This window comes from Pogoniulus pusillus, chromosome 32 (assembly GCF_015220805.1).
Source record: "Pogoniulus pusillus isolate bPogPus1 chromosome 32, bPogPus1.pri, whole genome shotgun sequence".
Taxonomy (NCBI): domain Eukaryota; kingdom Metazoa; phylum Chordata; class Aves; order Piciformes; family Lybiidae; genus Pogoniulus; species Pogoniulus pusillus.
In genome coordinates this window covers 8,461,505-8,479,248 of record NC_087295.1, presented here as the reverse complement: position 1 = coordinate 8,479,248, position 17,744 = coordinate 8,461,505, and the positions used below count along the sequence as shown (strand labels likewise).

At 46.3% G+C, this 17,744-nt stretch overlaps 1 protein-coding gene across 12 annotated transcripts in view; it reads left to right on the top strand.

Moving 5' to 3' along the window:
- CNTNAP2 (contactin associated protein 2) overlaps positions 1–17,744 on the top strand; it is a 1,124,907-nt gene that overhangs the window by 1,060,822 nt on the left and 46,341 nt on the right. For 11 of the 12 annotated variants that reach the window (XR_010308041.1, XM_064169555.1, XM_064169553.1 and 8 more), the window contains one exon: positions 14,869–14,962. Coding sequence is in view for 11 of the 12 variants with exons in the window: in XM_064169555.1 (XP_064025625.1) it covers positions 14,869–14,962 (94 nt within the window). In the remaining variant the exon portion in view is untranslated. Of the gene's footprint in view, positions 1–14,868; positions 14,963–15,408; positions 15,482–17,744 lie in introns of those variants that run through there. The other variant, XM_064169559.1, reaches the window with a different exon arrangement.

The following is a 17,744-nucleotide window of genomic DNA, read 5'->3' as shown; positions in this document are numbered from 1 at the left end:
AAAAGGTCTGCAGAATTTAGGCCTTTCTATTACAGAAACACTGAATGTCAGGGGCTGGAAGGGACCTCAAAAGCTCACCCAGTCCAACCCGCCCACCAGAGCAGGACCTCCTATACCAGATCACACAGGAGCATGTCCAGGTGGGTTCTGAGTATGTCCAGAGAGGGAGACTCCACAACCCCCCTGAGCAGCCTGTTCCAGTGTTCTGTCACTGTTCTGTCACTGTTCCAGTGTTCTGTCACACAGAAAAAACATTTCCTCATGTTTCCATGAAGCTTCCTATGCCTCACCTTCCACCCACTGCCTCTTGTCCTGTCACTGGGCATCACCCAGCAGAGCCTGGCTCCAGCCTCCTGGCACTCACCCTGCACATATTTATAAACATAAATGAGGTCAGCTCTTAGTCTCCTCCTCTCCAAACTAGAGAGCCACAGCTCCCTTAGGCTCTCCTCGTAGGGAAGATGTTCCACTCCATTAATCATCTTTGTGGCTCTATGCTGGACTCTCTCAGGCAGTTCTATGTCCTTCTTGAACTAGGGGGCCCAGAACTGAACACAGTACTCCAGATGCAGCCTCACCAAGGCAGAGCAGAGGGGCAGAGAACCTCTCTCTACCTCCTAGCCACAGCCCTTCTAGTACACTCCAGAATGGCACTGCCCCTCCTGGTCACAAGAGCACGTTGCTGGTTCATGGTCAACCTCCCATCAACTAGGACCCCCAGACTCTTTTCCCCTTTGCTGCCTTCTAGAATGTGTTTCCACTGTTGGGTGTGTGTTTTTGTTGGCCTGTGTGATTGTTTCTTTGATTCCAATAAAATAATTCTGTGCCAATCCAGCAAAGAAAGAACAAAAGACTCATGAGGTGTTTTCAGAGTCCAAACCTAACATGAAATAGGTGCTTCCCATTATATGGCAGCACACGTTGGACAAATCAATGTCCTGTGAAAGTCATCTTTAGGTACCTGAAGTAGATCTCTTTAAATTTTAATAACTTGGCATTATATGGCCTGCTATTGCTTCTCTTAACATTTGTTGTAATTCATCTAGCAAAGAGAGCAATAAAAAGTCAACAGATGATGTGAAAGAAGCATGAGAGAATTGCTCAATTGAAGGCAGCCAAACTGGATAGTGTCCTTTATCAGTGCTTCTGTTACATTTTGAGTTATGGATCTACATTTCCATTTAAATTTTTATCCTCATTTTTCTATTTTTCTCCTTTTTTTCCCACAATGAGGCAAATTATCTGTGACATTCTTTATCAGGGCAATGGCAGCACCAGGAATATGTACAAGCTAATAGCACATAAAGAGTTCAAGATCTATAGAGAGAGGAAAAAACAGCTTTCTATATTTATCCTTATCCCTTTTCTGCCACACATCTATGGTTTTTTTCTGTGTCTGTATTTCCACACTGAACCATAGAACCCTTAAGGTTGGAAATGAGCTCTAAAATCATTCAAGTCCAACAATCAGGCCAGTATGGCCACTAAAACATGTCCCAGAGTGCCATGTCTACATATTTTCTAACATCTCCTTGGGCAGCCTGCTCCACTCTTTACATGAAGACATTTTTCCTAACAGCCTAAAGCTCAATTTCAGGCCATTTCCTCTTGTTCCATCACCTCATACTAAGAAGAAGAAACCAACCTCAGTTCCTCCACAGGATCACTGAATGGTTTGGGTCGTAAGAGACCTCCAAAGGTCACCCAGTCCAACCCTCTCTGCAGTCAGCAGGGACATCCTCAACTAGATCAGGCTGCCCAGAGCCCTTTTCAAGCCTCACCTTGAGTATCTCTAGGGAAGGGGCCCCAACCACCTCCCTAGACAACCTGTTTCAGTGTTCCACTACCCCTGTACTATAGAACTTGTTCCTGACATCCAATCTAAGTCTGTTTTTCTCCAGTGTGAAGCCATTGTTCCTCATCCTGTCACCACAGGCCTTTGTAAACAGCCTCCCTCCATCCTTCTTGTAGGCCTCCTTCAGGTACTGGAAGGCTGCTATTAGGTCTCTCCAGAGCCTTCTCTTCTCCAGGCTGAATATCCCCAGCTCCCTCCAATCTCCTTTCAGGGAGTTGTAGAGAGTGAGAAGATGTCCTCTCAGCATCCTCTTCTCCACACTAACACCCTTGGTTCCTTCAGCTGCTCCTCACCAGACCTGTTCTCCAAACCCTTCACCGCCTTTGTTGATCTTCTCTGGACATGCTCCAGCATCTCAATGCTTTTCTTGTAGTGAGTGTGTTGACCACTTGGTGTGCAGGCCCATGTCTCTCCTTTAAAGCAGTAAAACCAGATCTGGGGTGGTTCCTAGAAGAACATAAACTATATCTCTATGGAAATTTCCTCCAAAGAGCTCAGAGCACAATGCAAAGCTTGACTTCATCTGATACCAGCCTGCTGATTTCTGTGCCTCCTCCTGTGTTCCACACGAGCAGGGAGGCTGCAGGACTGTGACAAAGTCAGGAAGAAATGTTTGGTTTGTAGTCCTGCCTTTTCTCTGGATCCTCTGTTACTTTGCAGCCTCTGGTTTGTCCCTGCTCTGGCGCAGATCTGAACCACAACAACCTGGGGCAAGGACCCAACTGACAGCAAAATACAAATCAGTGAAGCACTAGTGCCACACTGAGGAATGAGCTGAACTGCAGCCAGAGCAGCTGTGATCAGACAATCAGAGAATCTATTCAGTTGGAGAGCTTTAAGATCATCAAGTCCAACCCTTACCTAACTCCACCAAGGCTGGGGTTAAACCTCTGCACCACATCTCTGCCACTGTGAAACATTTGAGGGATGGGAATTCAACCACCTCCTTGGGGAGCCTGTTCCAGTGGCTGAGAACCCTTTCAGTCAAGAAGTTTCTTCTACTATCCAACCTAAATCTCTCCTGGTGCAACTCGAGGCCCTTTCCTTTTGTTCTGTCACTCCTTACGAGGGACTCAGCCTAAAGGAATCACACAGTTGCCACCTGAATCTGCTCCTTTCTAAGTTTTTCCTAACCAAATAATCATTTGCATTTCACCAGTAAGAAGTCCTAATACCACCTTTTTTATTCTCATACTCAACTTTCTGCTTCCTTCTGGGTTACTGTTGTGCTTGGAAGGAGCTCCAACACCTGCATGTGATCTTACTCTTTGTCTCTGGCTCTCGTATCTGGTCAACTTTTACTTTGTAGGCATTGTTTTAGCAGTAAGCTTCCTTTTGTTACCCAATAATACAGCAGTTATCACAAAGAAACCCTAGGCTGGGACTAGGGAAGCTTTTTAGGGAGAGTGCTTAACAATGCAGATCAGAAACACTACATTGGTCATGGTGATAACACAGCCCCTTCTTTATCCTGCCCTGAGTGAAGTCAGCAGTGAAGCTGTCTGGACTGCAGGCAGCACGAGATCCAGCCTCACAGCATTATTATTCAACACCAGTTTGAATGTCTGCACTTTAGAAGTCGCTCAGCCAGAGGGTGGCTGACACCCCATCAGGATGTGCTGCTGTTCCACAGGCTGGAGATTTGGGCAGAAGGAACCTCATGAATTTCAACAAGGGCAAGTGTGGAGTCCTAGGTCTGGAGAGGAACAACCACCTGCATCAGGGCAAGTGAGGGGATGGCCTGCTGGAAAGTAGCTCTGTGGGGAAGGACCTGGGAGTGCTGGTGGAAAACAAGTCCAACATGAGTCAGCAATGTGCTCTTGTGGTCTCCTGGGGTGCACTAAGAAGAGTGTGACCAGCAGGTCAAGGCAGGTTCTCCTCCCTCTACTTTGCCCTGGTGAGACTGCAGCTGGACCACTGCGTCCAGTTCTAGGCTCTTGAGTTCAAAGGAGACAGGGAACTACTGGTGAGACTGCAATGGAGGCTACAAAGATGCCAAGGGGACTGGAGCATATCTGTGAGGAGAGGCTGAGAAATCTGGTACTGTTTAGCCTGGAGAAGAGCAGCACAAGAGGGGATCTTCTCAATGCTGATCAGTAGCTAAAGGGTGGGGGACAAGAAGATGGGGCCAGACTCTTTTCAGTGGTGCCCAGTGACAGAAGGCTGAGGAGCAATGTGTGCAAACTGGAGCACAGGAGGTTCCACCTGAACATGAGGAGAAACTTCTTTGTTGTGAGGATGCTGGAGCCCTAGAGCAGGCTGCCCAGAGAGGCTGTGGAGTCTCCTTCTCTGGAGTAATTCCAAACCCACCTGGACATCACGATCCTGGACAATCTGCTGTGGGTGACCATGGTTTAGCAGGGCACGTTGGACTAGATGATCTCCACAGGTCACTTCCAATCCCTACCATTCCATCACTTTATGATTCAGCATGAAGAAGCCCTTGGGTTCCTGGCAGTAGAGAGGCAGAGGCTGGGTCTATATATATGTCTATATATATATACAGTTATATACAAGTTAAAAGGTAATACAGAAACACAGCAGCCCTCCCAGAAACCTGAGTCCCCAGGAAGGGCTCCCAACCACCCTTCCACCTTCTCCCACCCCTCTGCCTTACCCAAGACTTTGGCTTATGCTCAAGGTAGTTTGGAAGGTCGGCCAGGGGGGTTAGGAAGCAGATGGCTTAGTCAGACAGACGGCAGGTTAGGTTAGAGAGTGAGGCACAGCCCACAAAGCCCAGAGAACAAATCCATTATCTACGTTTGTGTTCTTGTTCTTGTATATCTCAGCAAGCCTATGAGTGCAGTAGACATCACCACTGTTTCCTTTTCACAGCCTGCAATCTAGTTCTTCTCACCAAAACATTCTAGCTAGGCTCCAACAAGCACAGTGGGCTGGCAGTGCCCAGCTGTGGCTGGAGCACAGGGCGAACGCACCGTGCAGGTGAGCGCAAGCCTTCTGCAGATCTCTTGTTACGTTCCTTTCCTAGGCAAGTGAGGTGGCACAGGCATTATGTGTGCCCTTAGATTGATACATCTGTTAATGGCAGCACTCCTGTCAAGATTAGTTTTGTTGTCTACATGAGCAGTAATTTGAAAGCAGCAGCATCTTCTTCATCTGAAATCTCAGCAGCACCAGATAAAGGCAGGCTGCCTCGGTGCAACGTGACTCGAGAACTGAAACCCCAAGCTCCTCCAAAGCTGCCATCTCTGCTTTCATCTGTGCAGTGCTCACGGTTCACATCCTGTGTTTATATTGAGCTCAGAAGAAACTAATGAGTTTTTAAAGGAAAGGAGCTGTAATGAAACCTCTGCAGGAGGAGTTTAAAACTGTAATTTAATACAAATTCATTACACCAACCTCTGTGTACGCAGAGGTTCTGTTTAATTTTGGTTAAATAATGTAAGATGTCTCTCGCCTTTTTCCCCCCCAATATGATTTGATGCTGGTAATGCCTTTTTTATTATGTGTCTTATATTAAATTGATGGCCCAGGACTGCACACAAAGATTAGAGGAGGCTGCTCAGTTCCAGCTGCTTAGCCTTCAGCACCCACTGGGTGGCAACCACGTACAACTTTGCAAAGAGTTCAGCTTGCTCCTTTCTCTTGCTGATCTGACCTAAAAAAGTCATACAATTATGGAATTGTTTCTGTTGCAAAAGACCTCTAAGATCATCAAACCATCAACCCAACACCACCATGGCCATTAAAACACACCCTGAAGTGCCACAGGTTTCTGGAACACCTCCAGGGATGGTGACTCCACAGCTTCCCTAGGCAGCCTGTTCCAATGCCTGACCACTCTTGCAGTAAAGACATTTTTCCTAATATCCAATCTAAACCTCCCCTGGTGCAGCTTGAGGCCATTTCCACTCATTTTATCACCTGCTCCTAGGGAGAAGAGACCAGCTCCCACCTCACTCCAGCCTCCTTCAGGGAGTTGTAGAGAGCAATGAAGTCTCCCCTGAGCCTTCTCTTCTGCAGGGTGAACAACCCTAGTGACTTCAGCTGCTCCTCACCACACCTGTTCTCTAGACCCTGGAGCAGCTTCGTTATCCTTCTCTGGACCTCCTCAAGCACCTCAATGTGTTTCTTACAGTGAAGGGCCCAAAACTGAACCACTGCTCAAGGTGTGGCCTCAGCAGTGCTAAGTTCAGGAACATGATCACTCCCCTGGTCCTGCTGGCCACATTGTTTCTGATCCAGGCCAGGATGTTGCTCATCTTAGATTAAATCCTAAGTTAAATGCCCATAAAAAACCAACTTGTTTTTATTAGGTAATGCTAGACTAGAACAAAGACAAGCAATAAAAGCAAGCAGACAGAAATCTCACTATCCTCACTGCTGTCTTGTGAATCACTGTTCCAAGCGTCAGGATTAGAGAAGGGAGCAGCTCAAAGCCGGTCATGGGAAGCAATGTAGGTGTCCTTCATTAGGACAAGAGATGCAGAGCTGGCAGTGAAGGAGCTGGCTCTATCATGAATCAGAAAGGCTTGACTCTACTGACAGTAAGGCCAGGAAATCATGGAATACACCCAGTTGGAAGGGACACTCAAAGGTCCTTGGGCAACCTGTTCCATTGTCTCACAACCCTCATTATAAAGACTGTCTTTCTTATATCCACTCCAAATCTACCTTCTTCCAGCTTGAAGCCATTCCCCCTTGTTCTATCACAAGCTCTTTTAAAAAGTCCTTTCCCAGCTTTCTTGTAGCCTCCTTCAGGTACTGGAAGGCTGCTATAAGCTCTACCCAGAGCCTTTCTCTTCTCCAAGCTGAACAGCTCTAGCTCTCTCAGCCCATCCCTATAAGGACTAAGTCTACACCTTCAGTTTAACAAGCATACTGGTGAACACCATGCCAGCTCTGAGCCACTGCTGCTTGTTTTCTGAAATGAGAAGGGAGTGTTTTTGTTCACCTGGTACGCCAGTCACTCCCACTAATAACAGGTCTGGCACTTCTGATGGTGTTGGGTGATGGAACACCAATTTCCTTTCCACCAGGGGAACCAGCAGCAAGCACTTACTGGAGCTTGTATTTAGCAGGACCTGCTGTGTTAAAGGGGAGACTTGGTTTGCATTTCCTTTGCATTCTCTTGAGGACATGCTTTCAAAAAGGACTCTTTGTAACTGGAAAGTACACAGATCAAACTTCAGGTGAAATACAAATTCCTGTCCTGTATTAAAAAGCTGAGAAAAGACGAGAAAAGGGCCCTGCATCTGGGGAGGAATAACAACAGGCACCAGTACAGGCTGGGGACTCTCTCCTGGAAAGCAGCTCTGTGGAGAAAGGCCTTGGAGTCCTGGTGGGCAGCAAGTTCTGCATGGGCCAGCAATGTGCCCTTGTGGCCAGGAGAGCCAGTGGCATCCTGGGGTGCATCAGGAAAAGTGTGGCCAGCAGGTCTAGGGAGGTTCTTCTCCCCCTCTGCCCTAGTGAGACCACACCTGGAATACTGTCTCAAATTTTGGGATCTCCAGGGACCTGCTGGACAAAGTCCAATGGAAAGCCATGAGGATGATCAGGGGATTTGAGCATGTCCCCTATGGAGAAAGACTGAGAGCCCTGGGGCTGTTTAGTCTGGAGAAGAGAAGACTGGGAGGAGATCTGATCAATGTCTATCCATATCTGAGGGGTGGGTGTCAAGTGCCTGGGGCCAATCTCTTTTTGGTGGTCAGCAGCCATAAGACACGGACCAATGGCTGGAATGTAGGTTTCATCTCAACACAAGCAGAAACTTCTTTACAGTGAGAGTCACAGAGCACTGGAACAGGCTGCCCAGAGAGGTTGTGGAGTCTGCTTTTCTAGAGACTTTGAACTCCTGTCTGGATGCATGCCCTGGTGTGATGGTTTGGGGGTTACCCCGCCCCCCCACACTTTTGTATTTGCCCCAGCTAACTCAGACGGCCTCTGGGAATATAGATGAAGCAATTTATTTACAGCTAGCAGAATTTACAAGCAGCTATTTACAATATATACAGTTATATACAATTATATACAGAAATATACAATGGATAAACAATACAAAAAGTACAACTCCCCTCCCAGAAACCTGAGTCCCCAGGAGGGGCTCTCAAACCACCCCAACACCTCCCCCCGGCCCTCTCAACCTTACCCCAGTTCTCAGGAAGAAAAGAGGTGCAGCCAAGAGGTTAGGGAGCAAGGTTAGTAGGAGCAGGGTTAATGAGATGTGACCAGGTCTAAGGCAAAAGCAAGAGAGAGAAACAAAAATGGAGAAAAAGTCTTTCTTCTTCCCAGAGTTCTCAGCGTAACTGTGAGAGAAGTTGACATCAATTGTTTTTCATTTCACTGCCCGTTATCTAGTTCTGTTACCAAAACATCCCAGCTTGCTTCAAACTAGCACAATCCACCCCTTGTCTACTTCGCTCAGAGTATCGCTGAGAATTATCCAATCTAATCTAAACCAATATTTACACTAAAACAATATATACAAGTTCAGTTCACACTTCAATCAGATGTAGGTGATTCAAAAGCTCAGAACAGGGACTCCCAGGTGATGTTGGGTTCGTGCTCACGTACTGTAGATTCTATCGTAGATTCTCTCAGTGTTGGGCGCCGATGTTACCTAGAACAGAAAACTCCTAACAACTTGAATTTAAACTCTCTCAGCTAAGGTTAAATTTCTCTGTGGAATACACTGGATTTCACCATTCTCCTGCATTACCCAGTATGTATGACCAGGACCTTCAGCAGAAACCACCCCTCGGACAGGTTTCCCTTCGCCCGAAGGAGAAAATACCCAAACAGTTTTCCCTAACAGATTCTTCTCATGTATAACAGGAACTTTATCACCGTCTACTGTTTGGACCAAATCTGATTGTGCAGGTCCTGCTCTGTTTACTGAACCTCTACTATTTACCAACCAGGTAGCTTCTGCTAAATGTTTGTCCCAGTTTTTCAGAGTTCTACCCCCCATGGCTTTTAGGGTGGTTTTCAGCAAACCGTTGTAGCGCTCAACCTTCCCTGAAGCTGGTGCATAGTAGGGTATGTGATAGATCCATTCAATACCATGCTCTTTGGCCCAGTTTTTCACAAGATTGTTCTTGAAATGAGTACCATTGTCTGACTCAATTCTCTCTGGAGTTCCATGTCTCCACAAGATTTGTCTCTCCAAACCAACAATAGTGTTACGTGCAGTAGCATGTGGAACTGGATAGGTTTCCAACCATCCAGTGCTGGCTTCTACCATCGTCAGCACATACTGCTTGCCAGAACGAGATCGAGGTAAAGTGATGTAGTCAATCTGCCAGGCTTCACCATACTTATACTTTGACCATCTCTCACCATACCATAAGGGCTTGATTCGCTTAGCCTGCTTAATAGCAGCACAAATGTCACAGTCATAGATGACTTGGGTGATAGCGTCCATGGACAAGTCAATTGACCTATCACGAGCCCATCGGTATGTTCCATCTCTGCCTTGATGTCCAGATGAGTCATGGGCCCACCGAGCTAAGAACAGCTCACCTCGGTGTTTCCAATCAAGGTCAATGTCAAGATCAGAGTTGGTATCAACTTGAGCAATCTTAGCAGCTTGGTCTGCCTTCTGGTTATGTTGATGTTCCTCATTGGCTCTGCTCTTAGGCATGTGTGCATCTACGTGCCGCACCTTCACTGGAATTTTCTCCAGCCGTGCATCAATGTCCTGCCATAGATCAGCACACCAAATAGGCTTTCCTTTCCTCTGCCAACCATTCTTCTTCCAGTCCTTCAGCCAACCCCATAGAGCATTGGCTACCATCCACGAGTCGGTGTAGAGGTAAAGGATAGGCCAATTCTCACGTTCAGCCACATCAAGAGCAAGTTGAACAGCTTTTACCTCAGCGAACTGACTGGATTCTCCTTCACCATCTTTCGTTTCGGTAACTCTCCTGGTTGGACTCCAAACTGCTGACTTCCATATTCGCTTGTTCCCAACAAGACGACAGGAACCGTCTGTGAACAAAGCATAGTTCTTTTCCTGATCAGAGAGATCACCATAGGGAGGAGCTTCCTCAGCACGAGTTATTTTCTCCTCTGGAGGTTTGGAACAGTCTGTGCCTTCCGGCCAGTTGGTGATCACCTCCACCAGACCAGGTCGGTCAAGATTACCCATTCGTGCTCGTTGAGTTATCAAAGCCATCCATTTAGACCAGGTTGCATCTGTGGCATGATGAGGTGATGAACCTTTGCCTTTGAACATCCAGTTAAGAACTGGCAGTCTAGGAGCTAAAAGCAATTGTGACTCAGTTCCAATCACTTCAGAAGCTGCTTTCACTCCCTCATAGGCTGCTAGAATCTCTTTCTCAGTTGCAGTGTAATTTGTCTCTGAATCTCTGTAACAACGTCCCCAGAAACCAAGTGGACGACCACGTGTCTCATTTGGAGCTCTCTGCCAAAGACTCCAAGTTGGACCATTGTCACTGGCAGCCGTGTACAGAATGTTTTTAATGTCTGGACCAGATCTCACAGGTCCTAAGCCCACTGCATGGACTACTTCTCGTTTGATTTGATCAAAGGCTGCTTGTTGTTCAGGTCCCCACTCGAAATTGTTTCTCTTACGAGTCACATCATGCAGAGGTTTGACAATCTGACTGAAACCAGGAATGTGTAGTCTCCAAAATCCCACCACACCAAGAAAAGAAAGTGTGTCCTTCTTACTGGTAGGAACTGCCATAGTAGAGACTTTGTTGATCACATCCTGAGGAATGTAACGGCGACCATCCTGCCACCGCACTCCCAGAAACTGAATTTCTCTGGCAGGTCCTTTGACCTTGTCTCTCTTAATGGCAAAACCTGCTTGCAACAGAATGTCAATGATTTTGTTACCTTTCTCGAAGACTTCCTCAGCAGTTTGGCCCCACACAATGATGTCGTCGATGTACTGGATGTGCTCTGGAGCTTTACCTTTCTCCAGTGCATTGTGGATGACTGAGTGACAGATGGTTGAGCTGTGTTTCCACCCCTGAGGCAAACGATTGAACTGGTACTGGATTCCTCTCCAGGTGAATGCAAACTGAGGCCTGCACTCCTTTGCTATGGGAATAGAGAAGAAAGCATTAGCAATGTCTATGGTTGCATACCATTTAGCCTCCTTCGATTCCAGCTCGTACTGGAGTTCCAGCATGTCCGGCACAGCTGCACTCATGGGTGGTGTCACCTCGTTGAGGGCACGAAAGTCAACTGTCAGTCTCCAGTCGCCCGTAGGTTTGCGCACAGGCCAGATGGGACTGTTGAAAGGTGAATGAGCTTTCTCGATGACAGCCTGATCCTCCAATTGACGAATCAGCTGATGAATGGGCAACAAAGAGTCACGGTTAGTTCTGTACTGCCTATGATGAACAGTTTGAGTTGCAATTGGCACTTCCAGGTCCTCTATGTCATGATGTCCCACAACTGCAGATTCATCAGAAAGTTCAGGTCTAACAGACAATTTCAATTTATCATCCTCAATCTCTACAGATGCTATTCCAAAAGCCCATTTATGACCCTTAGGATCTTTGAAACAACCTTGTCTCAAAAAGTCAATTCCCAGAATGCAAGGCGCATCAGGACCAGTTACAATAGTATGTGTCTTCCACTCTTTACCAGTTAAACTGATCTCAGCCTTTACCTTAGTTAACTCTTGAGATCCACCAGTGATTCCAAAAATAGAAATGGACTCTGTCCCTTTGCAATTAGATGGCAATAAAGTACACTGAGCACCTGTGTCAACCAAAGCCCTGTATTTCCGAACTCTTGAACTGCCAGGCCACCTAATGAATACATTCCAATAGATTCGGTTCTCTCCACTATCCCTTTCCTCCTCCTGGCTGGAGGCAGGGCACCCCTAATGCTGAACATGGCATGTAGGGTGTACACAATGATTGGTGGTGTTGTGAGAGGAATTGCAACTGTTGGAACAATTGCAGTTGCCCTCGGGAGCTGAAGAAGTGACAGCTACTTTCCTGGCATTATTGCCTCTGTTTCTGCCACTCTGCAGATCCCTGACCCTCTTTGAAAGAGCTGAAGTAGGTTTACCATCCCATTTGTTCATGTTCTCACCATATTTGTCACGCAGAAGTATCCACAGTGACGCACGTGATTGCTGCTGTCTGGGTGGAATTTGTCTCCTCCTGGGCTGGAATTGCCTTGCAGGAGGTGGGCGTCTGTTCCTGACTGCAGAAACATGCACCCATTCAGATGATGCAGGAATGGTATCCTTTACCAGATTGGAAATTGAGGTTGTAAGGTCCTCCTTCAGTTCTTTCATGGTATTCTCAAAACCATCTTTCATACTCTTTATTTCAGAAGTCATAGTTTTTATGGCACAGATTATACCAGAATGTGACAAGCTGTCCTCTATCTGCCTGAGCTGGTCAGTGAATTCACCAACAGTGAAAGATCTTCCATTGTCACTCCTTGCTAGAAATTTACTGGCCAAGATGTTAGCATAGGATGAAGGAGCAAGCTTAATCAGCTTCTTCATGAGACCTGTTCCCAAAGGAATATCGTCAGGCTCATGAGTGCCATGATCTCCATAAAGCACTTCCTTCACAGCAAACTCCTTCAGAAGCTTAATTCCCTGCTCAACGGTGTTCCACTTCTTGGCAGCCCATGGCAAATCATCTCGGGAAGGATATCTCATAGCCACAGCCAACAGAAGGCGTGTCCACAAGCTAACCCTACCAAGAGGACTTGCTAGGTGTTTGTCCACTCCACTCTCCTTAGTGAGTGGTCCCAGCTGCTTGGCAGACTTGTCTCCTACCTGCAGAGCATTAGCACCAATGCCACGGCATCTCACTAGCCAGCTTAAGATTGGCTCACCTGATTCCCTTGTGTATTCCTTCCTAACTTCCCTGACCTCTCTGAGTGGATCCTTTGAGCCTTGGATGTCATCTTCCTCCTCTTCTTCCTGTTGTTCTGGTGGTGCCGGGCCTAACACAATCTTCCTCATAGCATTCCTAAACTCATGGGAACCATCCTCTCTCCTGGCAGCTAACCTCACAGCGCTCCTCTCACTTGAGTATTGTTGTCTCAGCACATCTACAAGGTCTCGCAGACTAACTGCCTCCTCTTCCTCCTCTTGCTGCTGACCACCAGACGTCCCCTGTCTTACATCCTCCTGCGAACCACTCTTTGTTTTAGCTTTTGCCTTAGCAGGTGCCAGAAGGGCCTGAGCAGCAACAGACTTGGATGTGTCTGCTGGAGGATTTGAATTTTTAGGAGTCTGACTTGGAGGGTTTGAATCCTTAGGGGTCTGACCTGGAGCTTGTGAGTTCAAATCTGCCTTGCTTTTAACAGGAGGATTTTGGTTCTGGTCTGCTGGCTGGGGGTTCGAATTGGCTGAGCTGGTGTCATTAGGATTTGGACTGACTGGGCTAGCGTTACCAGCACTAGTAGTATTATTAACATTAGTGGGATTGTTTGCCTGTCCTCCTGGGATGCCTGCCAACCCTGACGTGTTTTGATTGTTGCTAGGAACATTCTGATTTTGGGTACTTGCCTGTGCTCCTGAGGCTCCTACCGAACTCTGTGGATTGTTGTTGTTTTTGTTATCAGTGTTTATGTTAGTGGTGGGAACACTGGCTGTGTTCCCAGAACCTATAGAGGAGGGTGGAGAGGCTGGCATGGGGGAAGCCGACAACTGTGTTCCCTTGTTTTGCTGTGAAAGAGACTGCTTCTGAGACACAGAATTTTTCCTAGCTCTTACAGAAGCTGGTTTTGAATTTTTCACACATAATGCCAAAATTAATATGAATATTAAAATCATGAGGCAAATATTAAAAATTGTGAGAAGAAAAACAGTTTTACACGAGCATGTACCTAGGCAAACAGTTGGAATTCCTGTCTTAGGCTGAATAACTCTCATTAGAGCCATATTTAAAGCAGAATTTCCATTGATTGTCACATTATTGACCAGAGCTCCTGTAATGTCCTTGGTAATATTCTCAGAGATATTAAAACCAGCATAACCAAGAATAAAATCACCCCAGCTCCAGAACATATCTGAAACCTTAGCTTTAGCCTTATTATAAGCCAGATCAATGAAATAAGCAACAATTTGACCTTTTAACCAACTAAATGCCAAGAAAACAAAACCAGACCAGAGCAATGCACCAACCAAATACAATAGCTGCTTGATTAGCTTCATCTTAATTCCCAGAGCTAATTTCCACTCACTGAAATATCTAGCCCCACGTTGGGCGCCAATTAAAAAATGTGATGGTTTGGGGGTTACCCCGCCCCCCCACACTTTTGTATTTGCCCCAGCTAACTCAGACGGCCTCTGGGAATATAGATGAAGCAATTTATTTACAGCTAGCAGAATTTACAAGCAGCTATTTACAATATATACAGTTATATACAATTATATACAGAAATATACAATGGATAAACAATACAAAAAGTACAACTCCCCTCCCAGAAACCTGAGTCCCCAGGAGGGGCTCTCAAACCACCCCAACACCTCCCCCCGGCCCTCTCAACCTTACCCCAGTTCTCAGGAAGAAAAGAGGTGCAGCCAAGAGGTTAGGGAGCAAGGTTAGTAGGAGCAGGGTTAATGAGATGTGACCAGGTCTAAGGCAAAAGCAAGAGAGAGAAACAAAAATGGAGAAAAAGTCTTTCTTCTTCCCAGAGTTCTCAGCGTAACTGTGAGAGAAGTTGACATCAATTGTTTTTCATTTCACTGCCCGTTATCTAGTTCTGTTACCAAAACATCCCAGCTTGCTTCAAACTAGCACACCTGGAAATGCCCTAGGTGACCTTGCTTTGGCAGGAGGGGTTGGACTCAGTGATTTCCAGATCACTCCAACCCTTACCCATCTATGATTCTGTGAATTATAGGCCTTGGGAACAGTGGAGATGGCAGATGTGCAAGGTAGGTCAGTAACTGTTGTTGTCCCTTTGTCAAAATGAAAACAGAACATATCAGAGAGAGTTGTAAGTGGTGGTGTAAATTTTACAAGCCCTAATTCAGTAGCACTTTGAGAAGGGGGAGCAGTTCAAAAAGACTCATAAATTGTTTTCTCTTTACCCAGCTTGATCACTATCCTCCAACAAGTTACAGCCTGCCAGCAGCCTCTGACATTCAGTTCAATTCCCCAAAGGCTCTGTTCCTAGGAAAAGTTATAGGTAAGATTTCCTCTTCTACCTTTTTGTACCTTCTTTTATTAGGTGTTTTCAGAGAACACTGACAAGCGTGAGCACATGGACCGGTGAACGTGTGTCATGGTGTGACACACATCGGTCCTGAGTAGAAAGCAGTGATGTTGAACTTACAGCTACAGGAGAGTTATGTTCACCCTGGCACACAGGTTGATGTGCATGCAAATAACTGATTGTCTGCATGAAGCACGAATAAAAAGAGAATACATGGGGGAGGAGATACAGCAAAGAAAATACATGGGGGAGGAGATACTTGCAACATGGTGTTTGTGAAGTCTGGTGGAGGGGAAACCATCGAGACCACTGCCTCTATAAGGAGGCACTGAAGTTGTTTTGAATGTTATCACTCACTCTGAAGCTATTTTATGTTCTGTGCAATGCCTGTATCCGTGCAGCCAGACTTTTTATTCCAGCACATCCTCTCCTGGCATAACTATCCCTCATCACTCTGGCAGATCTCCTGCTTTCTCACAGTGAGGCCCACCAGCAAGGTCCTGTGGAAGTCTGCAATACCCAACACCCATCTATACATTTTTCCATTCTGTATACATTTTTCTGTGCCATTTAAGGACCTCACCATTATTTCCCAGTGCAGCAGCTCCCTGGCCACTTCATGAACAGTACAGATGCATCTTCAACTGCTTTTGCCTCATTTTAACAGCACCCTACTTTTCCATTGCTTGATTTTTCCACTACTAGCATAATACATGAACTTCCAGAGTAGCTCATTTCAGGAATCAATGATTCCCCTGACATTTACAGCTTTTAAGGAGGCCTTTTCCCCTTCTTCAGAGAAAAGAGGGGATTGATATTATTTCCTCTAAGCTCTCTGTACATGGAGGTGGTTGCCTGGACCGCAGTGGAGGGCTGCGTCCAGAAAGTTTGTTTAGGCAGTAACCTGTGAACCTTCCAAGTGGAAAGGTGATTGACCATATAGTTAATGTGCCTTCTGAAGAGACACTTTTTCCTCTGTTTCATTAAAATTTAACACATTGAACTTCTGTGAAATAGGAAATGAACTGCCTTGCAAGTGGTGGGTTAGCAAGAGAGATGAATTCTTTTCTGGTTCTCTCCAAGACAGTTCCCTAGCCAGCACAGCCTGATTTTTGGTAAATCTCTGGAAACTGGATGCATTCCCACCTCACTGCATGGAATTAGGGCAGTGGGACTGAACCTGGCTCTGCCTCAGCCAAGCTGCTGGCCTCTTTGTTCATTAATTCCAAGTAAGGAGCCAGAGGACTTAAGGTGGAGCATTCAGCAGCTGGAGTAACTATGTAGGCAATAAATGGCCCTTGAGTCTTTCTTACCAGGTGACTGTGAGCAAATACATCACCAGAAGGGTGTTGCTGTGTAAGCTAAAATCCAACTAAAAATGCACCTTTTCTGGCTCTTCTAATCAGGTAATGCTTTGGGGGAGTCTGAGCAAGGAGTGAGAAAGATGGAATAGAGATCAGCATATAAAAGAGCAAAGACTGTGGCATCAGCCACAAATGGTGTTCCCAAGAGCTCAGTACTGGGGCCAGTTCTCTTCATTATCTTCATCAATGATATGGAGGAGGGAAGTGAGTTCACCCTCAGTAAGTTTACAAATGGCACTAAGCTGGAAGGGAGTGCTGATCTGCTGGAGGGTAGGAAGTCTCTATAGAGACACCTAGACAGGGAGAGGTCAGTGGGATGAGATTCAGCATCAATTGCTGAGTCCTGCCCTTGGGTCACAACACTCCGTGAACACTTCAGGCTTGCAGCAGAGTGGCTGGAAAGCTGCCCAGGAAAGGAAGACTTGGGGGTACTGACTGACAGCCATCTGAACATGAGCCAGTGTGTGCCCAGGTGGCCAAGAAAGCAAACAGCATCCTGGCCTGGATCAGCAGTAGTGTGACCAGCAAGAGTAGGGGAGTCAGGTGTACTCATTCATCACTGATGAGGCCAGACCTTGAGTCCCGAGTTCAGTTTTGGGGCCTTCATTACAAGAAGGACACTGAGATGCTGGAGTGTGTCCAAATAAGGGCAGCAAAGCTGGTGAATGGTCTAGAGAGAACAGCTTGTGAGGAGCAGCAGAAGGATCTGAGTTGTTTACTCTAGAGAAAAGAAGGCTGAGGAGAGAGACCTTTTCACTCTTTACAACTCCTGATTGGAGGGTGGACCAAGGTGGCTGTTGGTCTTCTCTCCCAAGGATCAAGTGACAGGATGAGAGGAAATGGCCTCAAGTTGCCCAGAGGAGGTTCAGGTTGGATGCTCGAGGAAACTTCTTCACTGAAAGGGCTCTCAAAGACTGGAACACACTGCCCAGGGTTGCATCCCTAGAGGTGTTTAGGTGCTGAGAGCCACAGTTTGACTCTAGATGATCTCTAGAGATACCTTCCAACCCCCACCATGCTGGGATTCTGTGATTGTCATCATTAGCACTGGCTGACACTGATATCGTCTGAAATGGATTTCATGTTAATCAAAGAAATTAATGAACCAAATGCCAGTTTAGAATTAGGTCTCTGACAGTGTCAGGTCCTTAAATTTGGATCCTAGAAGCTAATGCAGAGCTGTAAATAGATTGTGAATCATCCCAATACATTATGAATAATTCTTCTAGCACACATCTTTGACATGCAGCTACTTCTACCTCGTGATCATAATGAGGTTAGCACTCTACTATATATATATTGGCAATGTGGCAGTGATTGCTCCACAGCTTAAGTTTGCTCTGTGGCTCTCCTTCATCTCACAGTGCAGACAATCTCAGTGCAAGGTATTT